Source organism: Coffea arabica, chromosome 9e (assembly GCF_036785885.1).
Source record: "Coffea arabica cultivar ET-39 chromosome 9e, Coffea Arabica ET-39 HiFi, whole genome shotgun sequence".
NCBI classification, from domain to species: Eukaryota; Viridiplantae; Streptophyta; class Magnoliopsida; order Gentianales; family Rubiaceae; genus Coffea; species Coffea arabica.
In genome coordinates, this window is record NC_092327.1 from 39,907,825 (window position 1) to 39,930,186 (window position 22,362).

The 22,362-nt window shown below is 30.0% G+C and overlaps 1 protein-coding gene and 1 long non-coding RNA gene across 2 annotated transcripts in view; one reads left to right on the forward strand and one right to left on the reverse strand.

The window, feature by feature from the left end:
- The first annotated feature begins 1,281 nt into the window (after positions 1–1,281).
- Positions 1,282–22,362, forward strand: part of LOC140014784 (uncharacterized) — a 35,093-nt gene continuing 14,012 nt past the window's right edge. Inside the window, exon 1 of the long non-coding RNA XR_011821461.1 lies at positions 1,282–1,621. This is a non-coding gene — a long non-coding RNA (uncharacterized lncRNA). The remainder of the gene's footprint in view (positions 1,622–22,362) is intronic.
- Positions 1,628–3,022, reverse strand: LOC113710481 (heavy metal-associated isoprenylated plant protein 6-like; the record flags this gene model as incomplete). The annotated part of the gene is made up of 3 exons (XM_027233515.2): positions 2,813–3,022; positions 2,195–2,276; positions 1,628–1,845 (listed from the first exon to the last, which is right to left on the reverse strand). Coding segments are annotated over exons 1-3 (312 nt in total), but the record flags the coding sequence as incomplete, so codon positions are not given.

Genomic DNA, 22,362 nt, shown 5'->3' on the forward strand with positions numbered 1-22,362 from the left:
GGGGAAATCTTTGTCATGATTCGAGCTTTGGGTATTTCGTAAAGCCTCTGCGGGCTGCTCCGTCACTTTCATGCCGGCCGCCACATCCAACCAAAACCTAGAGCCACAAAGACGCTTTTTTTTTTTTTTTTTGGAGAATTAGAGAGTAAAAGCCTCCTTTTTACTACCACTACTACTACTTCAGAGTTCAGACCACGATGAAAGGATCCCCTGAGAGAAAGGAGGATTTGGAATTGGAAGGACAGCGAATTACTGAGCCCACCACGTCGCAATTACTTCTCCTCAATTATTTTGTAACAATCCAACCGGACGACGCCGGCTCTGAGTGACAATTTATTACAGATGTCAGAAGACAAAGACAATCAAACCAACCCGAAATTAATTAATCAATCTAACTAAAATAGGTTACTGTGAGTGAGTCTGTCTCTTGTCTTGTCTTGTCTTGTCGTGCTACTATATACTCCATTTACTGCCGTGCCATGGTGTCCCGGAAGGTTGTTGGTTGATGAATTCATGAATTGATGATCAAACTAACGTTGGTTGTTATTATCAAAAAAAAAAAAAAACGTTGGTTGTTCTTTTGTTGACCAAACTTTTGACATTTATTATTGCATGCGAGCATTTGAGATGGCATGCAAATTCATTTGCGTTATTTTTACTTTTACCCAACTGTTAAGTACTACTAGCTCCTTTCTGCTTTCCTTCCTGTGACGCTAGCACATTACTACTTACTTTTATATATATATATATATATATATATATATATATATATATATATATAATTTTATTTCTGGCAAAGAATGGAGAGATTTAAGAAATGAAGAAAAAGGAAAGAAAATGTGTATCTAGAACCTCTACACCAGCACATTAATTTACTAACACTACTACTACTACTACTACTAGAGAGCAAAGCGAGAAAATGAAATCTAAAAATAATAATAATAATAATAAAGAAGAAGAAGAGAGTACATGCACTTTTAACGACATCATTTCTATTATTATTATAAACAATGAAAAAATTTTGATGCAATGACATTTTTTTTTCCTTTTTCGAAACGATAGAAATTTTTATTGATATGTCAAAACCATACAATATCTGAGCAGCGCTCTCAAACATCTTTACAAAAGTGTACCTTGACACTTAAGAAAACTTATTCATTAGGGTACATACAAAAGCTTATTCTAAGTGACTTCCAACTTGAACAAGTCCCCACATGTACGTCTCTCTCTCTATATATATATACTCCATAATAGCATGCACATTAACTTTATTTTCTTCTTCCTTTCATATTATAGGTCCTATGAAGGCCCTAACTACACAATACTGCTAGTATTATTTTGCTTCAATGCATTTGCATGTACCGCCCACCAAACAAAATTAAATGATTAATTTGGATGCTTTTCATATCATATCATTCCCCATATCAAATTCTCCTCTCCTCTCCTCTCACATAATCGTACAGTCGCCAGTGATCTGCTCACTGAACTAATCACAATGACTATACCGGTATCCGCACCCGCACGCGTGCGGGGGCACAGGCCGCCAGTTCCTGCAGCAGCATCGTCCCCCTCCGTACCCTTCCGAACATAGGACACAGCAGAACGCCACTGCAATTGGCGGGTGCGAGCACGGTGGTGGTGGCGGCGGCGGTGGTGGCTTGGACTTTTCGGGCTCTGTAGACTTCTCCGGCGGTGGCTTGGGCTTTGGTGGCACCACGATCTCAATGCACTTAATGACTTTGCCACCCTTGCAATATAATTTGTCGCGGATTTTCTCGGGGCTACAGCACACCACGGTGATGGTCACCAGATTTTTCTTCTCATCATATATCTGGTCTCTGATTTCTCTTGTCCAAAAATATTGAGCATCACCCCCAACAAAAAAAAAAAAAAGAAAAACTCAAATTCTTGTCCATACAAATTAAAGCCACTAACTGATCACTAGTAGTTTCATAAGCCACACTACCCAACTTTTGTTGTTCAACTCGGCTAATAATAATCATGGAGAAAGGGGAAAAAATATAGAATAAAAAAAAAATTGTAGCTCATGGTGGCGCACATGCCTAGCCATGTACATAGTCGGTGGAACGGTGGATGTCCTCCAACCAACTGTACTTGCTCTAAAGAAGAACTACTACTAGTATACTGGTATTGAAAATATAAGAGATAGAATTGATAATTATAAGAGACTCACGAGGAAATTTGCAGAGGATTTTCTTGACCTTCTTGTAGCAGCAGGGGCATTGAAGATCAACCTTGAGTGTCATTGTAGTCACCTGTATGGTTGCATATATATTATCAGAGCAAAATAGTCAAACTCGATCCATATGTATATATAATGACGAAGCCAAGGGGCTGATGGGCCATGGCTCCTTAAGTTTTGAAAATTTTAATTCATAATATGTAGGTATATGTGTAAAATTAAAGTTGATCTTTCTAGTTTTTTATAGTTTTAGTTTATATTATGAGAGTTTATATATGTGTGGGTGGAAATCATTTTGAACATAATATATTGAGATAATTTTGTTATGAAAAATTTTTGATCTCTTAGAAAAAAAATCCTAGCTCCGTCACTCTATATATATATATATATATATATATATATAACAATTAGGAAATGCAAAATTAAGATGCACAATTATATGGTACTACTAGTTTTACGCTGAGAGATGTGGGTACAGATCTTGATATAAAGAGAAGCAAGCATATCTCACGTTGTATGTGCTGTCATAGACTTGCAATTAAAATTTTCAGATTGAGCAAACACTAAAAGAGGAAAAAAAAAAGATGCAAAACAAGAGAATTGGCTTACCTTCTCAGCCATAGTTGATGAAGGAAAGAGTCAAGTCAGTGGCGATGGGTGGATCTGATCAACAGCCCAAATGATAAATGTTGGAAATGGAAGTTTTTTTCCTTTTTTTTCTTGTTCCTGGGGGGAGGAGGGGGTGATTGGGGAAGGGATGTAGGCAGCAATATACTAAACTGATGCTAAGAAATGGTTGAATTAGATAGTAGGAGCCATTTAGGTAGAAAAGGTGCGAGGACTTTATATAGAAAGATAGCAACCGGGCAGCATGCAGTACTAGCATGGAAGTAGGGTGGAAATGAAATGGAAGGGGCATTGAATTTTGATGCCATCATCAAGACTACTTTCTCCTCTTAAAAAAAAAAAAAAAAAAAGATGGTCTGTAGTGAAAAAAAAAGGAATTATAAGTCTCTTTTTTCACCGTAAGTCGGAGGTTCGAACTCCACTTGGGCCGTAGGTTGGAGGTTTGAACCCCACTTGCAGTGAAAAAAATTCAAATGAGGTGTCAGAGTATCCTTTTGGTCTAGTCAGATTCTTATACTTTCTAACCCCTTATACACAGTCTCTTTATACTCCCCTCCATATAGATTATGATAGATAATGTTATAAAAATGTTATCATTGCCGTAAAAAAAAATTTTGTCTACTTTCTAGTAGTACTAATAGGGGTGGGCTATGCTATGCACAGCCAGTGCGGCGAATTTCTCGGAATAATGTTAAAACTAAAAATTATCATAAAAGTGGTGTTAGTTGAAGGGTGTTTTTACCTAAAGGGTCGCCGCAAATAAGAAGTTGGGTTTCATAAAAAAATTGTTTTAAATTTTTTTTTTTTTTTGCCAACGAATTTAATGGAGCGGTTTTTTTTTTTTTTGCAAAAGCATTAGCGGCGAAGAATATTATATTAAAAAAGTATCACCGCAAAGCTCATGTGTGGCGATTCCTTTATTTATTTATTTATTTTCATAAAATCCTAACCCTAACTCTAGAATCCTAATCCCTAAACCCTAGCACTAAAACCCGAATATGTAAACCCAAACCATGGAAGCCTAAAATTTAATTTACCTACATTATTCTCGGAATAATGTTAAAATCAATTATCCAATTTATCCAATTTGCAATAAATTTTGGATAATTTGGGTAAAATTTGGGCAAATTTGGGCAAATTTTTTGGAATAATGTTAAAATAAAAAATTATCACAAAAGTAGTGTTTTGTAGGGAGTTTGTCTATCATAAGGGTCGGCGCAAATCACAATATCGACTTAAAGATTGTCTGATTTATTTTTTCATTTTCTTCCGCAGCTTAAGAATTTTTTAAGTTAAGATTTTCGGTTGCATTTTTTTTATTTTAGCCAAAAATGGACCATTGATTAACATATGATCAAGGGTCATGATTTGAAGGAGCAAGAAAAAAATGTTTTTTAAATCTTTTGTCGCAATACTAATTTGCGGCCAATGAATTAAAATATGTTTTTCCCATAACCGCACATCTGATTTGTGACGGTTTGGAAAAGTTTTTTCTTTAACCGCACATCAGATGTGCGGCGCTACAGAGAAGCGTTTTGACTAGTACACCTCCAACTGTACTATAGCAATTGATGGCAATTGATGCAGCAGGGACTTGAAAGGGATACCTTTATGGTGGGAACCTGCCTATGGTAGGAAGTCGGAGACAGTTAAATTGTTGTACAGCGCATGGAGAGGATATATACGAGAACCGTCTGCGGATGCAACCAAAAAACACACTAACTTCCGTACGAGTTGGGGCAGGAAGTGTTTTTGCATGTTAAAACCAGAGGCATTTATGTATTTGTAAATGTACCCATTACGACTGGAAAAATGTTGCAAATGCCTTGGACAAAAAATGTGCGTAAAGAAGGTACCGAAATTTTAAGAAATAATAAATGATTATCGCACATGCGTGGGGGATAATAATTTGGAAAAAGGAAAAGTGGAGGTAAACGAAAGGATTCAAGCCTTCATTATATTTATATACATATATAAATTTAGTGACCAAGTGTTCAGCTTAAGCATCCGGGAAAATGGTCCCATGACTATCGTCATGGTAAAAAAAACTTATTATAATAGGTTATAATAAATTTAGCAACCATTTGATTACCTGTTGGACTTATTCACTTGAATAGGATTATGCGTAAAAATAAGGAAGTAAGTTTGTCATCTAAAATAGTAAGTTAACGTAATAAACTAGTAATTTTTGCAGCCCAAAACGTGAATTGAAAGTATTACGAAACATACTTTTTAAAGAGATAAATTACAATTTTTATCCTCAATATACTTTTGAGGGAATAAGTTTATTTGAAGTAATAGTATGTTTTTCTACATAAATAATCATTTTTACTTATAACATAGTAAATTTGATTAATGACAAAAACATGCTAATTTATGGCAAAAATTCTCTATTATGCTTAAAAAACTTATGCCAAGCCCATATTTTATTGTTATTTAAAATAACACTAAAATGTTTTATTAATGATTAAAATTGAGTACCTTACTTAGTAAGTAATGTTAATATACTTGTATAAATACTTGATTGTATGTGAAAAAATTAGTATTTTTTAAATTTATACATAATTAAATTTTTTCTGTTGCAGTTTAAAAAAAAAAGTGAGCGAAATTTTTTTTGCACGGAGCACCAAATTCCACAAGTCAAAATAATTGGTCTGAAATGGAAAGATACAGCTGAATAGCATGGTTTAAAGTACCAAATAAATAGATGTAAAATGCTGGTTAAAAACTGGTACTTTGACATATAATAAAGGAAAGTCATAAAAATCAGGCCATTTATGGAAAAAGGCTTCATTAATAAAAATTCCAGCTCTTCACGGCTTTCTTACCAGTCCTCCAAAACATGAGCAAAGTGCCAATAATTGAAATAGTAATCTTTTCGATTTATACAGAATTAATTTATTTTTTGCAAATTAAAAAAAATAATTGAAATTTTTTATCAGAAAGCACATAAGTCAAAAGGATTGGTCTAAAAGAGAAAGGAATAGCAGATATGTACAGTACTTGTATTTCACGTTCGAAGGACTACAGTGCTGTTTTTGACAATACCCCGAAAAATATGCAATGCAAACGGAACCGATTCTTCATTATTTAAAATACCAGATCTGTGATTGTGTTTTAACTGTTATCCATTGGTATTCTAAGGTATCATTTTTTCATCCAATACCACCTCTTTAACACCTGTTTTCCCTTAAAAAATTTATTTATTGGATGAAAAAAAATAAACCTTTTATGCAATAAAACACTAGCACTTTATGCCTTTCCTCCATTATAAGAACAGAGTACTCATTTTTCCCTAAAAAAATTAATGGATAAAATAAAATAAAATAAAAACCGATTTAAGGTTAAAACACTAGCTCTTTATGACTTTTCTCCCTTATAAGAGCACAGTACCCATTTTCCTCATCAAAAATTTAAAATTTTATTTATCGGATAAAATAAAAATAAACCTGTTTTTTCATAAAACACCAGCTCTTTATGATATTTCTCCATTATAAGAATAAAGTACCCATTTTCTCACAAAAATTTATTTATCGCCTAAACTTAAAATAAACCCATTTTTTAATAAAATACTAACTCTAGCACTTTCCTCCATTATCAGAACACAGTATCGATTTTTGCATAAACAAAATTTATTTATCGACTAAACTAAAATGAAATCCGTTTTCCAATAAAACACTAACTCTTTATGAATTTTCTCCATTATAAGAACAAAGTACCCATTTTGTCATTAAAAAATTTATTTATCGGCTAAATTAAAAATAAACTCATTTTTCAATAAAATACTACCTCTTTATCACGTTCCTCCGTTATAAGAATACAGTACCCATTTTTGCATATAAAAATTTTATTTATCGGATAAAATAAAATTAAATCTGTTTTCCAATAAAACACTAGCTTTATGGTTTTCCTCCATTATGAGAATAGAGTACCCATTTTTCATAAATAAATTTATTTATTGGATAAAATAAAAATAAATCCATTTTTCATTAAAGCATCAGCTACTTATGGCTTTCCTCCATAAATTATCTATTTTCATACGTTAATTTATTAGTTAGATAAAATCAGAATGCAATTAGGTTGAACAATAAATTACCCTTTACGATGAAATTGAAATACAGAAAAGTAACCCATAGCAAGTTTTAACTCCATTTCCAATACAAAAATATGCTACAAATTCTTTTGGCAACCGCAAGACACCTCATTCATAACGTCTCAAGAAACCTTTCCAACCATTATGCAAAAGCAACTTATTCATTCTAAATTTTTAGCATCAATTTGATTATCAGTTGGACGTATCCACCTGAATAGGATAATATGTATTTTCTGGGACACAAGACATAATAGGAATTAAACTTGCATTAATGTAGACCTAACAAAATGAGAGAAATAGCATAACAATTAATACAATAATAAGAATAACAGAGTTGGTATAACAAAATTAGTTTAGTCTACAAATTTATTTTTTTCTGCAGATAGTTCGTGAATATGACATTCAACCACAAAAAAAAAAGACATCTATATCTGTCTATAAGTATTGCAGAGAGAATTTTAGATAAGGAGCTTTCCAAATTGTCAAAAGTTCGAATACTATTTTATTACAATTTTACATTTCTAAAATTAAGAAATGTTTATCTCACAACTAATCCTTTAATTGCTCGTACAAATCCTGTAATCATGCTCATGTTTTTCCCACATTTCCCTCACATTTTCCCTACTAACCAATAAAATTAAAACTCCCGAATTTTAACTAACAGATAATAACCAACCATGTCAAATTAATATCTGCAATTTCCAATTAACATCTCACATTTACTGCTGACTTTACTGATAGTATTAACTAACAGTTATTACTGACATTCACAACTTACACTTACCACATTACTCATAGTAATAACTAACTGTTAATTTAAGATATTCGCAACAGCGAAAGTCACATATCCAAAATTTAGGAGCATGTTGAAATAATAATTTTCACAATTCAATGTATTTTATTGCCATAATATAGTTTACTCTCAGAATCATTCACAAAACTGCTGCACACTAATCCAATTGACCCATTTAATTTGCCATCATATAAATTCAATACAGTGAAAAAATTACGTATCATACATTTTTTCACTAAGGATAAATCTCAGTTACAAATATTTCAGTCAGTGACAAAGCCAAGATTTTTTTTCTAGAGAGGCTAAAATGGATACTCAGTTTTTATAATGGAGAAAAGCCATAAAGAATTAGTATTTTATTGAACAATGGATTTATTTTAATTTCATCCGATAAATAGATTTATTTATGCAAAAATGAGTACTCTATTCTTATAATGGCGGAAAGTCATAAAGAGCTAGTGTTTTATTGAAAAATCGAATTTTCATGTATTTTATCCGACAAATAAATTGGTTTATGAGAAAATTGGTGTTAAAGAGGTGAAATTTTTCTAGAGGGGCTGAAATGAGTACTCTGTTTTTATATTGGAGGAAAGACATAAAGAGTTAGTGTTTTATTGAACAATAAATTTATTTTTATTTTATCCGATAAATAAATTTGTTTATGCAAAAATGGGTACTCTGTTCTTATAATGGAGGAAAGCCATAAACAGCTACTATTTTATTCAAAATCAAATTTTCATGTATTTTATCCGATAAATGAATTGGTTTATGGAAAAATTGGTGTTAAAGAGGTGAAATTTGATGGAAAAATGATACTTTACGATACCAATGGATAACAGTTACAACACAATCACTGATATGACATTTTAAATAGTGAAGAATCGGTTCTGTTTCGATTACATATTTTTCGGGATATTTTTCAAAAATAGCACTACAGTCCTTCGAACATAAACTATAAATACTGTACGTATATGTTATTCTTTTACCTTTTACACCATTCCTTTGACTTATGTGCTTTCTCATTCATTTTTTAAATGGAAAAAAATTATTGAAATATATATAATTCGAATAAAATACTATTTTAATTATTGCCATTTTGCTCATAGTTGCAAGACTGATAAGAAAATCGTAAAGCATTGCTATTTTTACGAATGACAACTTTTCCCGTAAATGGCCTGCTCTTTATGTCTTTCCTTTATTATATGTCAACGCACCTGCTTTTAACGAGCATTTTACATCTAATTTATTTAGTACTATAAACAATGATATTCAGAATGTTTCTTTCCCCTTTAGACCAACAACTTTGACTTGTGGATTTTTGTGCTCTGAGAAAAAAGATTTTCGCTTACCTTTTTTTTAAACTGCAAAAGAAAAAATCAATTTTCCCATAAATCTCAAAATGCTTATTTATACACATACCATCAAGTATATATACAACTATAATAACTGTACTGACTAAGTAACGTACTCAGTTTTAATCATTAATAATACATTTTTGTGTTATTTCAAATAACTCTAAAATATGGGCTACGTATAAGTTTTTTAAGCATAATACAATATTATGGCCATAAAATAGCATGTTTTTGTCATTAATCAAATTTACTATGTTATAACTAAAACTCACTATTTCTGTATAAAAACATATTTTTACTTCAAATAAACTTACTTTCTCAAAAGTATATTTGGGATATACTATTACAATTTATCTCTTTAAAAAGTATGTTTCATATTACTTACAATTTACCTTTTCGACTGTAAAAGTTACTAATTTATTACGTTAACTTACTATTTTGAATGACAAATTTACTCCATTATTTTTACCCATAATCCTATTCAAGTGGATAGATCTAACGGGTAATCAAATGGTCGCTAAAATTTTTAGAACCTATTATATCATGTCTAAAATTGTGTTGTTTACCTTATCGATAGTTATGGGACCATTTTCTCGGATGCTTAAGCTGAACACTTGGGTACTAAATTTATATATGTATATAAATATAATGAAGGCTTGAATCCTTTCGTTTACCTCCACTTTTCCTTCTTCCAAATTATTATCCCCCACGCGTGTGCGATAATCATTTATTATTTCTTAAAATTTCGATACCTTCTTTACGCACATTTTTTGTCCAAGGCATTTGCAACATTTTTCCATTGGTAATGGGTACATTTGCAAATACATAAATGCCTCTAATTTTAACATGCAATAACACTTCCTGGCCCAACTCGTACGGAAGTCAGTGTGCTTTCTGGTTGCATCCGCAGACGATTCTCGTATATTTCCTCTTCACGCGTTGTGCAACAATTTAACGTCTCCGTTTAGACTGTATATAACGTCAACACGTATCGCTCTCTGCCGACCTTCCTACTATAGGCAGGTTCCCACCATAGTATATCCCAAATATACTTTTGAGGGAGTAAGTTTATTTGAAGTAAAAATATGTTTTTATACAGAAATAGTGAGTTTTAGTTATAACATAGTAAATTTGATTAATGACAAAAACATGCTAATTTATGGTCATAATATTGTATTATGCTTAAAAAACTTATACGTAGCCCATATTTTAGAGTTATTTGAAATAACACAAAAATGTATTATTAATGATTAAAACTGAGTACGTTACTTAGTCAGTACAGTTATTATACTTGTATACATACTTGATGGTATGTGTATAAATAAGCATTTTTGAGATTTATGGGAAAAATTGATTTTTTCTTTTGCAGTTTAAAAAAAAGGTAAGCGAAAATCTTTTTTCTCAGAGTACAAAAATCCACAAATCAAAGTTGTTGGTCTAAAGGGGAAAGAAACATTCTGAATATCATTGTTTATAGTACTAAATAAATTAGATGTAAAATGCTCATTAAAAGCAGGTGCGTTGACATATAATAAAGGAAAGACATAATGAGCAGGCCATTTACGGGAAAAGTTGTCATTCATAAAAATAGCAACACTTTACGATTTTCTTATCAGTCTTGCAACGTATAAGCAAAATGGCAATAATTAAAATAGTATTTTATTCGAATTATACATATTTCATTAATTTTTTTCCATTTAAAAAATGAATGAGAATCTTTTATGAGAAAGCACATAAGTCAAAGGAATGGTGTAAAAGGGAAAAGAATAGCATATACGTACAGTACCTATAGTTTATGTTCGAAGGACTGTAGTGTTATTTTTGAAAAATATCCCGAATAATATGTAATCTAAACGGAACCGATTCTTCACTATTTAAAATGTCAAATCTGTGATTGTGTTATAATTGTTATCCATTGGTATCGTAAAGTATCATTTTTTCATCAAATTTCACCTCTTTAACACCAATTTTTCCATAAACCAATTCATTTATCGGATAAAATACATGAAAATTCGGTTTTGAATAAAACAGTAGCTGTTTATAGTTTTCCTCAATTATAAGAACAGAGTACTCATTTTTGCATAAACAAATTTATTTATCGAATGAAATAAAAATAAATTCATTGTTCAATAAAACACTAACTCTTTATGCCTTTCCTCCAATATAAAAACAGAGTACCCATTTCAGCCCCTCTAGAAAAATTCCACCTCTTTAACACCAATTTTCCCATAAACCAATTTATTTGTCGGATAAAATACATGAAAATTTGATTTTTCAATAAAACACTAGCTCTTTATGGCTTTCCGTCATTATAAGAACAGAGTACCCATTTTTGCATAAACAAATCTATTTATCGGATGAAATTAAAATAAATCTATTGTTCAATAAAACACTAACTCTTTATGGCTTTTCTCCATTATAAAAATTGAGTATCCATTTTAGCCTCTCTAGAAAAAAAATCTTGGCTTTGTCACTGACTGAAATATTTGTAACTGAGATTTATCCTTAGTGAAGAAATGCATGATGCGTAATTTTTTCACTGTATTGAATTTATATGATGGCAAATTAAATGGGTCAATTGGATTAGTTTGCAGCAGTTTTGTGAATGATTCTGAGAGTAAACTATATTATTTCAACATGCTCTTAAATTTTGGATATGTGACTTTCGCTGTTGCGAATATCTTAAATTAACAGTTAGTTATTACTATGAGTAATGTGGTAAGTGTGAGTTGTGAATGTCAGTAATAACTGTTAGTTAATACTATCAGTAAAGTCAGCAGTAAATGTGAGATGTTAATTGGAAATTGCAGATATTAATTTGACATGGTTGGTTATTATCTGTTAGTTAAAATTCGAGAGTTTTAATTTTATTGGATAGTAGGGAAAATGTGAGGGAAATGTGGGAAAAACATGAGCATGATTATAGGATTTGTACGAGCAATTAAAGGATTTGTTGTGAGATAAACATTTCTTAATTTTAGAAATGTAAAATTGTAATAAAATAGTATTCGAACTTTTGACAATTTGGAAAGCTCCTTATCTAAAATTCTTTTTTTTTGTCGAACTATTTGCAGAAAAAAATAAATTTGTAGACTAAACTAATTTTGTTATACCAACTCTGTTATTCTTATTATTGTATTAATTGTTATGCTATTTCTCTCATTTTGTTATGTCTACATTAATGCAAGTTTAATTCCTATTATGTCTTGTATCCTAGAAAATACATATTATCCTATTTAGGTGGATACGTCCAACTGATAATCAAATTGATGCTAAAAATTTAGAATGAATAAGTTGCTTTTGCATAATGGTTGGAAAGGTTTCTTGAGACTTTATGAATGAGGTGTCTTGCGGTTGCCAAAAGAATTTGTAGCATATTTTTGTATTGGAAATGGAGTTAAAACTTGCTATGGGTTACTTTTCTGTATTTCAATTTCATTGTAAAGGGTAATTTATTGTTCAACCTAATTTCATTCTGATTTTATCTAACTAATAAATTAACGTATGAAAATAGATAATTTATGGAGGAAAGCCAAAAGTAACTGGTGCTTTATTGAAAAATGGATTTATTTTTATTTTATCCAATAAATAAATTTATTTATGAAAAATGGGTACTCTATTCTCATAACGGAGGAAAGCCATAAAACTAGTGTTTTATTGAAAAACAGATTTAATTTTATTTTATCCAATAAATAAAATTTTTATATGCAAAAATGGGTACTGTGTTCTTATAACGGAGGAACGTGATAAAGAGGTAGTATTGTATTAAAAAATGGGCTTATTTTTAGTTTAGCCGATAAATAAATTTTTTAATGACAAAATGGGTACTTTGTTCTTATAATGGAGAAAGTTCATAAAGAGCTAGTGTTTTATTGAAAAACGGATTTCATTTTAGTTTAGTCGATAAATAAATTTTGTTTATGCAAAAATCGATACTGTGTTCTGATAATGGAGGAAAGTGCTAGAGTTAGTATTTTATTAAAAAATGGGTTTATTTTAAGTTTAGGCGATAAATAAATTTTTGTGAGAAAATGGGTACTTTATTCTTATAATGGAGAAATGTCATAAAGAGCTGGTGTTTTATGGAAAAACAGGTTTATTTTTATTTTATCCGATAAATAAAATTTTTGATGAGGAAAATGGGTACTGTGCTCTTATAAGGGAGAAAAGTCATAAAGAGCTAGTGTTTTAACCTAAAATCGGTTTTTATTTTATTTTATTTTATCCATTAATTTTTTTAGGGAAAAATGAGTACTCTGTTCTTATAATGGAGAAAAGGCATAAAGAGCTAGTGTTTTATTGCATAAAAGGTTTATTTTTTTTCATCCAATAAATAAATTTTTTAAGGGAAAACGCGTGTTAAAGAGGTGGTATTAGATGAAAAAATTATACTTTAGAATACCAATAGATAACAGTTAAAACACAATCACATATTTGATATTTTAAATAATGAAAAATCGGTTCCGTTTGCATTGCATATTTTTCGGGGTATTGTCAAAAACAGCACTATAGTCCTTCGAACGTGAAATACAAGTACTGTATATATCTGCTATTCCTTTCCCTTTTAGACCAATCCTTTTGACTTATGTGCTTTCTGATAAAAAATTTCAATTATTTTTTTTTAATTTGCAAAAAATAAATTAATTCTGTATAAATCGAAAAGATTACTATTTCAATTATTGGCACTTTGCTCATGTTTTGGAAGACTGGTAAGAAAGCCGTGAAGAGCTGGAATTTTTATTAATGAAAATTTTTTCCATAAATGACCTGATTTTTATGACTTTCCTTTATTATATGTCAAAGTACCAGTTTTTAACTAGCATTTTACATCTATTTATTTGGTACTTTAAACAATGCTATTCAGCTGTATCTTTCCCTTTCAGACTAACTATTTGGACTTGTGGATTTTGGAGCTCTGCGCAAAAAAAATTTCGCTTACTTTTTGTTTTAAACTGCAACAGAAAAAATTTAATTATGTATAAATTTCAAAAATACTAATTTTTTCACATATGATCAAGTATTTATACAAGTATATTAACATTACTTACTAAGTAAGGTACTCAGTTTTAATCATTAATAAAATATTTTAGTGCTATTTTAAATAACAATAAAATATGGGCTTGGCATAAGTTTTTTAAGCATAATAGAGAATTTTTGCCATAAATTAGCATGTTTTTGTCATTAATCAAATTTACTATGTTATAAGTAAAAATGATTATTTATGTATAAAAACATACTATTACTTCAAATAAACTTACTCTCTCAAAAGTATATTGAGGATAAAAATTGTAATTTATCTCTTTAAAAAGTATGTTTCGTAATACTTTCAATTCACGTTTTGGACTGTAAAAATTACTAGTTTATTACGTTAACTTACTATTTTAGATGACAAACTTACTTCCTTATTTTTACGCATAATTCTATTCAAGTGGATAAGTCCAACAGGTAATCAAATGGTTGCTAAATTTATTATAACCTATTATAATAAGTTTTTTTACCATAACGATAGTCATGGGACCATTTTTCCGGATGCTTAAGCTGAACACTTGGTCACTAAATTTATATATGTATATAAATATAATGAAGGCTTGAATCCTTTCGTTTACCTCCACTTTTCCTTCTTCCAAATTATTATCCCCCACACGTGTGCGATAATCATTTATTATTTCTTAAAATTTCGGTACCTTCTTTATACACATTTTTTGTCCAAGGCATTTGCAACATTTTTCCAGTCGTAATGGGTACATTTACAATTATATAAATGCCTCTGGTTTTAACATGCAAAAACACTTCCTACCCCAACTCGTACGGAAGTCAGTGTGCTTTTTGGTTGTATTCGCAGACGGTTCTCGTATATTTCCTCTCCACGCGCTGTACAACAATTTAACGTCTCCGTCTTCCTACCATAGGCAGGTTCGCACCATAAAGGTATCCGACTTGAAAGATTAATCCATTGAAACTTTGTCAACCTGAACGATAATAATCTATACATTGGACAGAGACAAATATTCTATCCTTAGTTTTATGGTGGAAAAATTGCGAATGTCGATGACCATCTTATAGTAGAAAAATCTTGGATTATTATTCTCTTCATGTAACAATTGTCTCACTATAGGATTCTTAAAAACAGTTAATCTGATGCAGCAATTGGCCTGCAGCAGGGACTAGTACACCTGTATGATAATTCAAGTCCCTGCAGCAATTGGCCAAAAAAAAGATTTCTTCACACCACCAACCGTTCCAGCTTTTCGAAGGTCATTTCAGTGAGATACGCACTCCCATACCTATGGAAATGTGGCTACTCCACCACTCCATGTGATAAAGGTAAGAGGCGTGTTGGCAGGTGATATTCAGATTTTAAAAATTTTTCTTGTCAAATCTCTCATTTTATTATCATTCAAGTTTTTATTAATTATTGTACCCATTTTATCGTTGAATGCTGTATTATTTATCGTTATTTAAATTAACATTAAAATTAAAGTATTAAAAAATGGATGATTTGGCCAAATTTCATTTTTAATTAGTTTTGTATGTTCAACCGATACCTTAACGAATTTTTATAGCATGCTTAATCACCGCTTATGAAATTAGCATAATTCTTGTAGGTAAATTAAATTTTAGGCTTCCATGGTTTGGGTTTACATATTAAGGTTTTAGTGTTAGGGTTTAGGGATTAGGGTTTTAGGGTTAAGTTTAGGATTTTACGAAAAAAATAAACAAAGAAATCGCCGCACATGAGCTTAATATAATATTCTTCGTCGCTCATGAAGCTTTTGCCAAAAAAAAAAAAAAAAACCACTCCATTAACTTTGTTGGCAAAAAAAGGTGAAAATTAAAACAATTTTTTTATGAAGCCTCACTTCCTATTTGCAGCGACCCTTCAGCTAGAAACACCACTTTTGTGATAATTTTTGGTTTTAACATTATTCCGAGAAATTCACCCAGCCGGTGCCCATTGGAATAAATTCATTGATAGTAATTGATGAAACAATAACTTTGTAGCAGTTGTAGTTATATTTTTCACAGGAAATAATAAGTTGTTTTGTTGAATTTATTAGTAATTGCATTGTATAGAAATAAATTCACATTTGTTTCTTTTTGTTTAACTTGTAAATACAATGTGTATTCTTGAAAAATATATTGATTTCTATGAACTTTAAAATGTTTTTGGTTTTAATTATGTTGTATTGGTGATAAGTTATTGAAGGAGAAGCTAAACACCTTGTGATCTTTGTTTTACAAAAATTACTAGGAAGGAAGCTATGAGAACAAATAAAATGAATAAAATCTTCTAAGCTTTAATCTACTTTGTCAAATGTAGCCTCTTGATTTATTGTTGTCAAAATTTTCATCTAAAAATGTAGTCAATGATAAGCAAACCACTCCATTGATTCATAATCCAATCTAATGGAGAATGTATGATGAAAGTACAAGAACAATTAATCAAGTGGAAACTAGCGGCCTGTGATTTATACAAAGATCAACCCAACTCTTAGGTAAATGGAAAACATCTAATCGTAACAACTCATTGAAGGAAGTAAAATAATGGCCTATGATTTGTAAAGATTGTTTGTACAAGAAGAAAATGGAAACCAGGAACGATATGTACAAAAGAGTAGTCAACTATTTTGAATTTTACGAAAATAGATGAGTAAGTTGTCTGACCATTGAACAATCTAACGATTACAAAAGGAAAGCAATCAACCATAGCAAATCTAATGGTCCAAAGTTAAGCAAAATATCAAAATTATTTAAAAAAAAGCGAAAAATCTCAAATAAATAAAAACCTTAAAATTTGCTTTGTGATTAAATACGACTTGGCTAAAATAATTCTTAGATTGACTGTTTCATTTTAATTATGTAAAATAGATTATATACATCTTTCCTAGCACGACGTTTTGCAGTCTTATTGCAACAAAAATCATTTTTTCCATATTCCTTTTTAAATATTGATTAGAGATATGATTTATACATCTTAATATTTTTCCCACACCGTAAAAATATGTGTTTTATCATATTTTTTCCAATAAATCCCAAACAAATAAAAACCTAAAAAATTGCTTTCTAAATGAATAAAGCTCATAACTGTCATATTTGTTTTCATTTTTATGCCATCAGTTAAATCATCTCTTACCCAATTTCTTCATAATATGAAAAAGTTATCAATTTTTTTATCTCTTATTGCCACTAATCCTTAAGAATAAGGAGAGTGTTTATAAAATTAAATAAAATTATAAATTGAAGTAGGCGATGCAGTTATATATGCTTTATAAATAATTAATCTAGCATTTAAAACCCTTGTCATGATGTGTCTGCTCTCATCAGAAAAAAAAAATATTAATTTTGGTATTTTATTTTCCCTCAAAGTCAAATAATTTTAAAAATCTATCGAAAAATAAGGTTGCATTCTAAACGTTAACCTTGAATTTACACTTAAATTTGTTATGCTTATACATTTATTCAAAGCAATAATTGATAAATTTAATTTTTAATATCAAATATTTCTCAATTAATTATTTATTCTTGACTAAAGAGGTAATAAATAATCAGCTATTACTGACCTAAATGATCATTGAATAGGTTGGTTCATTGGGTCTGCAAAATAATTAAAAGGGAGGAGAAAAATTTATATATCAGCATTGACCCAAAAGAGTATTGAAAGTAAAAGAAGAAAACAAAGAAAGCTCCTCATGCTTCTCTTCTCATTGTGCCACACGGGAGATATTGAAGTTGTTACAACAAAAATCAACTCGATCTCATATAATAGTTAGATATAAGATAAGGTAGGTATATATGCTGGCTTGGAATTGCTGAGTTGTGCAGAGGTTTAACACCATATCCTTCCCCCATCAACATTCATACTCCGTTGCTGCCTTTGATAAGCTCGCCTCACCTTCCAAAATACTCCCTCCCTTTTTTTATAACTGACGTTTAAGAAATTTGCTCTTAAGTACTTTTATCTGTCGTTTTATTATCCCCATGCAGCATTAATTATTTTTTCACAATTTTACCCTTTTATCTCTCTTTTCATAATTGGTGGGAGTTAGTTTGCATTACTTTTGGCCTAGTAAAACAGCACCATTTAATACTCTAGTGAGAGAAAACATGGGTGAATTGGACAATTAATGAGGGTACAAAAGGAAAGTAGTGTATAGATTTAAACAATGAAAAACTTTTCTTAATTGGTGTGCAAAACCTTAAACGTCAGTTATAAAAAAAGGGAGGGAGTATTACCTCATCATTCACGTATTCCCAATTCCCACAGAAGCATGACTTGAGCAAATTTTGAGATTTGAGAGCCGACACCACCTACCGCGTTGTTTTCCTTCGTCTAGCTCCAATAGAGAGAGAGAAGGGGAGAAAGATCAGATTTAAATTTGGGCATTTAAATATCCTTCAATTAATCATAAAATTTAAATTAAACAAACATAAAATGAATAAAAACTTAAAGTAAAATGAATAAAAGAAAAACACATAAAATCATATAAATACATAGGAGCACATAAAAGGAATTCAAAAGATAATAGGGATACCTCCTTTTTGAAGTAAGACTAAGTAAGGGAAAGAGAGAATTGTCTACTTTTTCAAAATCAATCAACGGTTCAATGCACCAATTTAATTAACAACACTTTAAAAGAAAATGTAAACATATACTAAATTCCCTTTATTATTGCAAAAAAAGTAAATAAACATAAAATAACTAGAATTTACAAATTAAATAAAGCATAATTAGCAATTAAAGAAAAGAAACAATTGTAATTAAGAAATCAAAAAATTATTAGGGCCTAAATTGTAAAAATTAGAAAGTTTTTGGAGTTAAATTACAATTCTTAAAAAGATTAAGGGTTAAAGTAAATAAAAATAAAGTTTAGGGGCCAAATGCAATTTAAATAAGGGCCTAAATGAGAGAAATCCAAAGTTTTAGGGTTACAATAAAATTACTTAAAAGATTAGGGGTGAAATTATAAAAAATTTTACATATTAAACAATGTTGGGCAATTTTTACGCATTTGGGCCGCATCACTTTGACCCAAGAAAAATAAGCAAAGTTGTCTTATTGAAAAGAGCAGCCTAGTCCAATTCATTTTACAAATTTAAACCTAATAAAGGTACTGGACTTGAGCTCCAAAACCCATGTCACACATTCAAAAAAAAAAAACACTAACCCATTATATATATATATATATATATATATATATATAATAAAGTCGTATTCTCATTTTTATCCCTTAGGCCTTAATATTTTCTCTTTCCTACGTGGCTTAACAAGACGGCAAGTAGTTTCCTATGTGACTTGCTTCTTTTTTGTTTAGATATATATCAATTCTTATTTCCTATAAGAATTTTTAATATTATATGATTCTTATTTCTTACCCAAAAATGAAATTGGAAAGTAATGCGATATAAATAAAAGAGACATAAATATCTCTATTAGATATATCTCCAAATTCATGCCAATAATTTGTGTACTGCATAGGGAACCGAAATAAATAAGAATTGTTATCACTAGAAGAAGTAGAAAAGTAACAAATTTCAAAATGAACCATTAATAACAGAACTCAATATCTGATGTTGGAAATAAGATTCTTAATAAATTTTATTATTAAGTGCGTTATCAAGACATAGTGCATAGCACGAAATTTATGGAAAACAAAAAGTTAATTGAATCCAATTAACTATATGTATTTGACCTGTACGGTCAAATATAAATTCCTATTTGAGCACAGGTTTGTAAATTCTTATAAACCCGTTCGTTGTTAATCAAAACATGCAGGTTATACTCATTGTTAGGTTATAGGATTCACAATACATCTCTGCTCAGATGGTAGGGAGTATTTAGTGTGTGGGCCCACACCATAGGAGTCCATGCGCTTAAAGGACTCGATATAGTTGAGGTGGTCTTTCAAAATAGGTAAAATCTATCTTGAGAACGCACTTTTATTTCCCATAAGAATTCTTAATATTATAGGATTCTTATTTCTTATCCAAAGTTACGTACTTTAAACAACTTAAATCAAGATAAACCTACATTTAATGTTCTTATCAATATCTTTTTATATTCTTATCAATTCTTATTTCTTATGCCTACATTACATATAACCTCTAATATATTGATTTCAAGCATCAAATTCATGGTTAAGTATTTTCAGTGCAAGCGGTTGGCACATTAAAACATCGATTTTGGATTTCCACTCCTCTTGATTATCAGGTACATCTTCTTTTAATACATATATTTTTTTAAATGACATATTGATCTTCAATTGTAAAAGTTTAGTAATATATCTTGAATTTTGTTTTTTTTTTGTTTTTATTTTCTGTTTGTTTTTTTATGAACACATAGGATTAGTAATATATCTCGAATTAGTAATAAATTTCTCTTATATTTCACATATTATATCTCACATAATATTTTTGCCTTTAATTTTGATAAATTATTATCAGATTGGTGGAACCGACAACCAATACCAACCTGAAGCATCTTCTTCCCAGATCTCAATTAGTATAACGGATGATTCTAATCAACAACACTTCAATACACTTCATATGAATCATTCATTAGAGGGTTCAACAAAAACCACAGAGGAAGGGAATCCTCATAAAAAGATTTGCATGAGAAGGTAAATTTAATATACTATTTTACTTTCTTAAATTATAATCTTTACGTGTTGTTATACACAATCTTGAATGCGATAAATCATTTATTTTCTTATACTTAGTTATCCTGCTTTGCTATCATGCAGTGATAATGGAAAATCAATAAATGCTGATTTGCACGGACAAATCGAGGAGAATGTTCAAACAGATGAAAAACAAAAACAAGTTTCTGAAGAGTAGAATATTATTTGATACTATTTACTGCATTTTTTATTTATTTTCAAGTTTTTGAATGTTATGGTATTGTTGAATGTTATTTTTTCCATTTTTAAATTATTATTTACTGAATTAGATGTTCAAATTTATATTATAAGAATATTTTATATTACAATGTGCATATAGTAATATACTTAAGAAAGGTTATAGTAAAATATACACTAAGTTTGTATTTCATATCAACATTTTTATAAAATTGACTAAATAATTTATTATTTTTTGAAGATTCCCGTTCAACGAACGGGTACAAAACTAGTATATATAATAAAGTCGTATTCTCATTTTTATCCTTTTATTTTATCTCTTTCCTACATGGCTTAACGACAGGGCAAGTAGGTGCAACGCGCTTTATGAGTTAACCCCTAATAACCTACGCTATTCCATCCTTTTTTTTTTTTAACTTTTACAATTCTAGATAATTCTTTCATAATTATCTCTTTCATTCTTTCACCTTTTTTTTTCCTTAACCCTAATCGTCAAGCCTAAATTTCCTGGGAATTAATATAAATAATTTTGAATTATGTTTTTAACTCTCTCTCATCTTCAACTCAAAAGTTCGAAATATCAATTCGAATATTAGATTATTTTTATCAGATTATCGCTATCGCAGTTACTCTACATTTTTACTCATATATATGGTTTTCGATCTATTATTCATTACTTTATCAAGCAGTGAAAATGTTTACACTTTTTCCACCAATTTTTTTGGAAAGTTTTTCTTTTTTTTTAACTTCAATGCAAGGATCAGATTTGGAATTTCGTTTTTATTCCCTCAAGGACCGCATTTGGACTTTGTTTATGCTCGCTGTATGTGGTCTATAATTTCCTACACCTTCTTCATAGCTAGGTCATTGAATTTGAATTTTCTAAGTAAGTCTTCAAAAGTTACGGTTTGATTTTTATTTCTGACAAGGCTTTTGTAATTAATTTGTTATTTCAATGTATGGATTCACTTTTCAATTCAAGTAGAACACATATTGCTTTTTGGTTAGTGATTTAAAAGTGGCCTTTTAAACTATGTGTTTTCACAAGATTTTTTAATTGCCTTTGATAATTTATTAATTGTCTTCAACAATGTACTAATTTTTTTTTATTTTCTAGGTTTCTGGGGTTAAAAAAATTTTGTGCAGTTTTCAATGTTTTTTTTAGACTTTGGTAGAAAGCTTCTAAAGAACAAGAAGGTGTCACTGATTACATAAATGGCAAGGCATCAAGTTCATTGTCATACAGCAGTTCATGTCATGCAATATACATCAGACTATTTAGATTTTTTATATTTTTGACTTAGGAGCAAAATACATCTTACGTTTTCGTTTTGCTTCTATTAGCCGTGAACAGATTTGGAAGGTTGCTGTGTTCCTATGACATGATTGATTCTGAATTCTGATCTTTTATTAATATTTCATTCGGCTTCTTTTCTTTT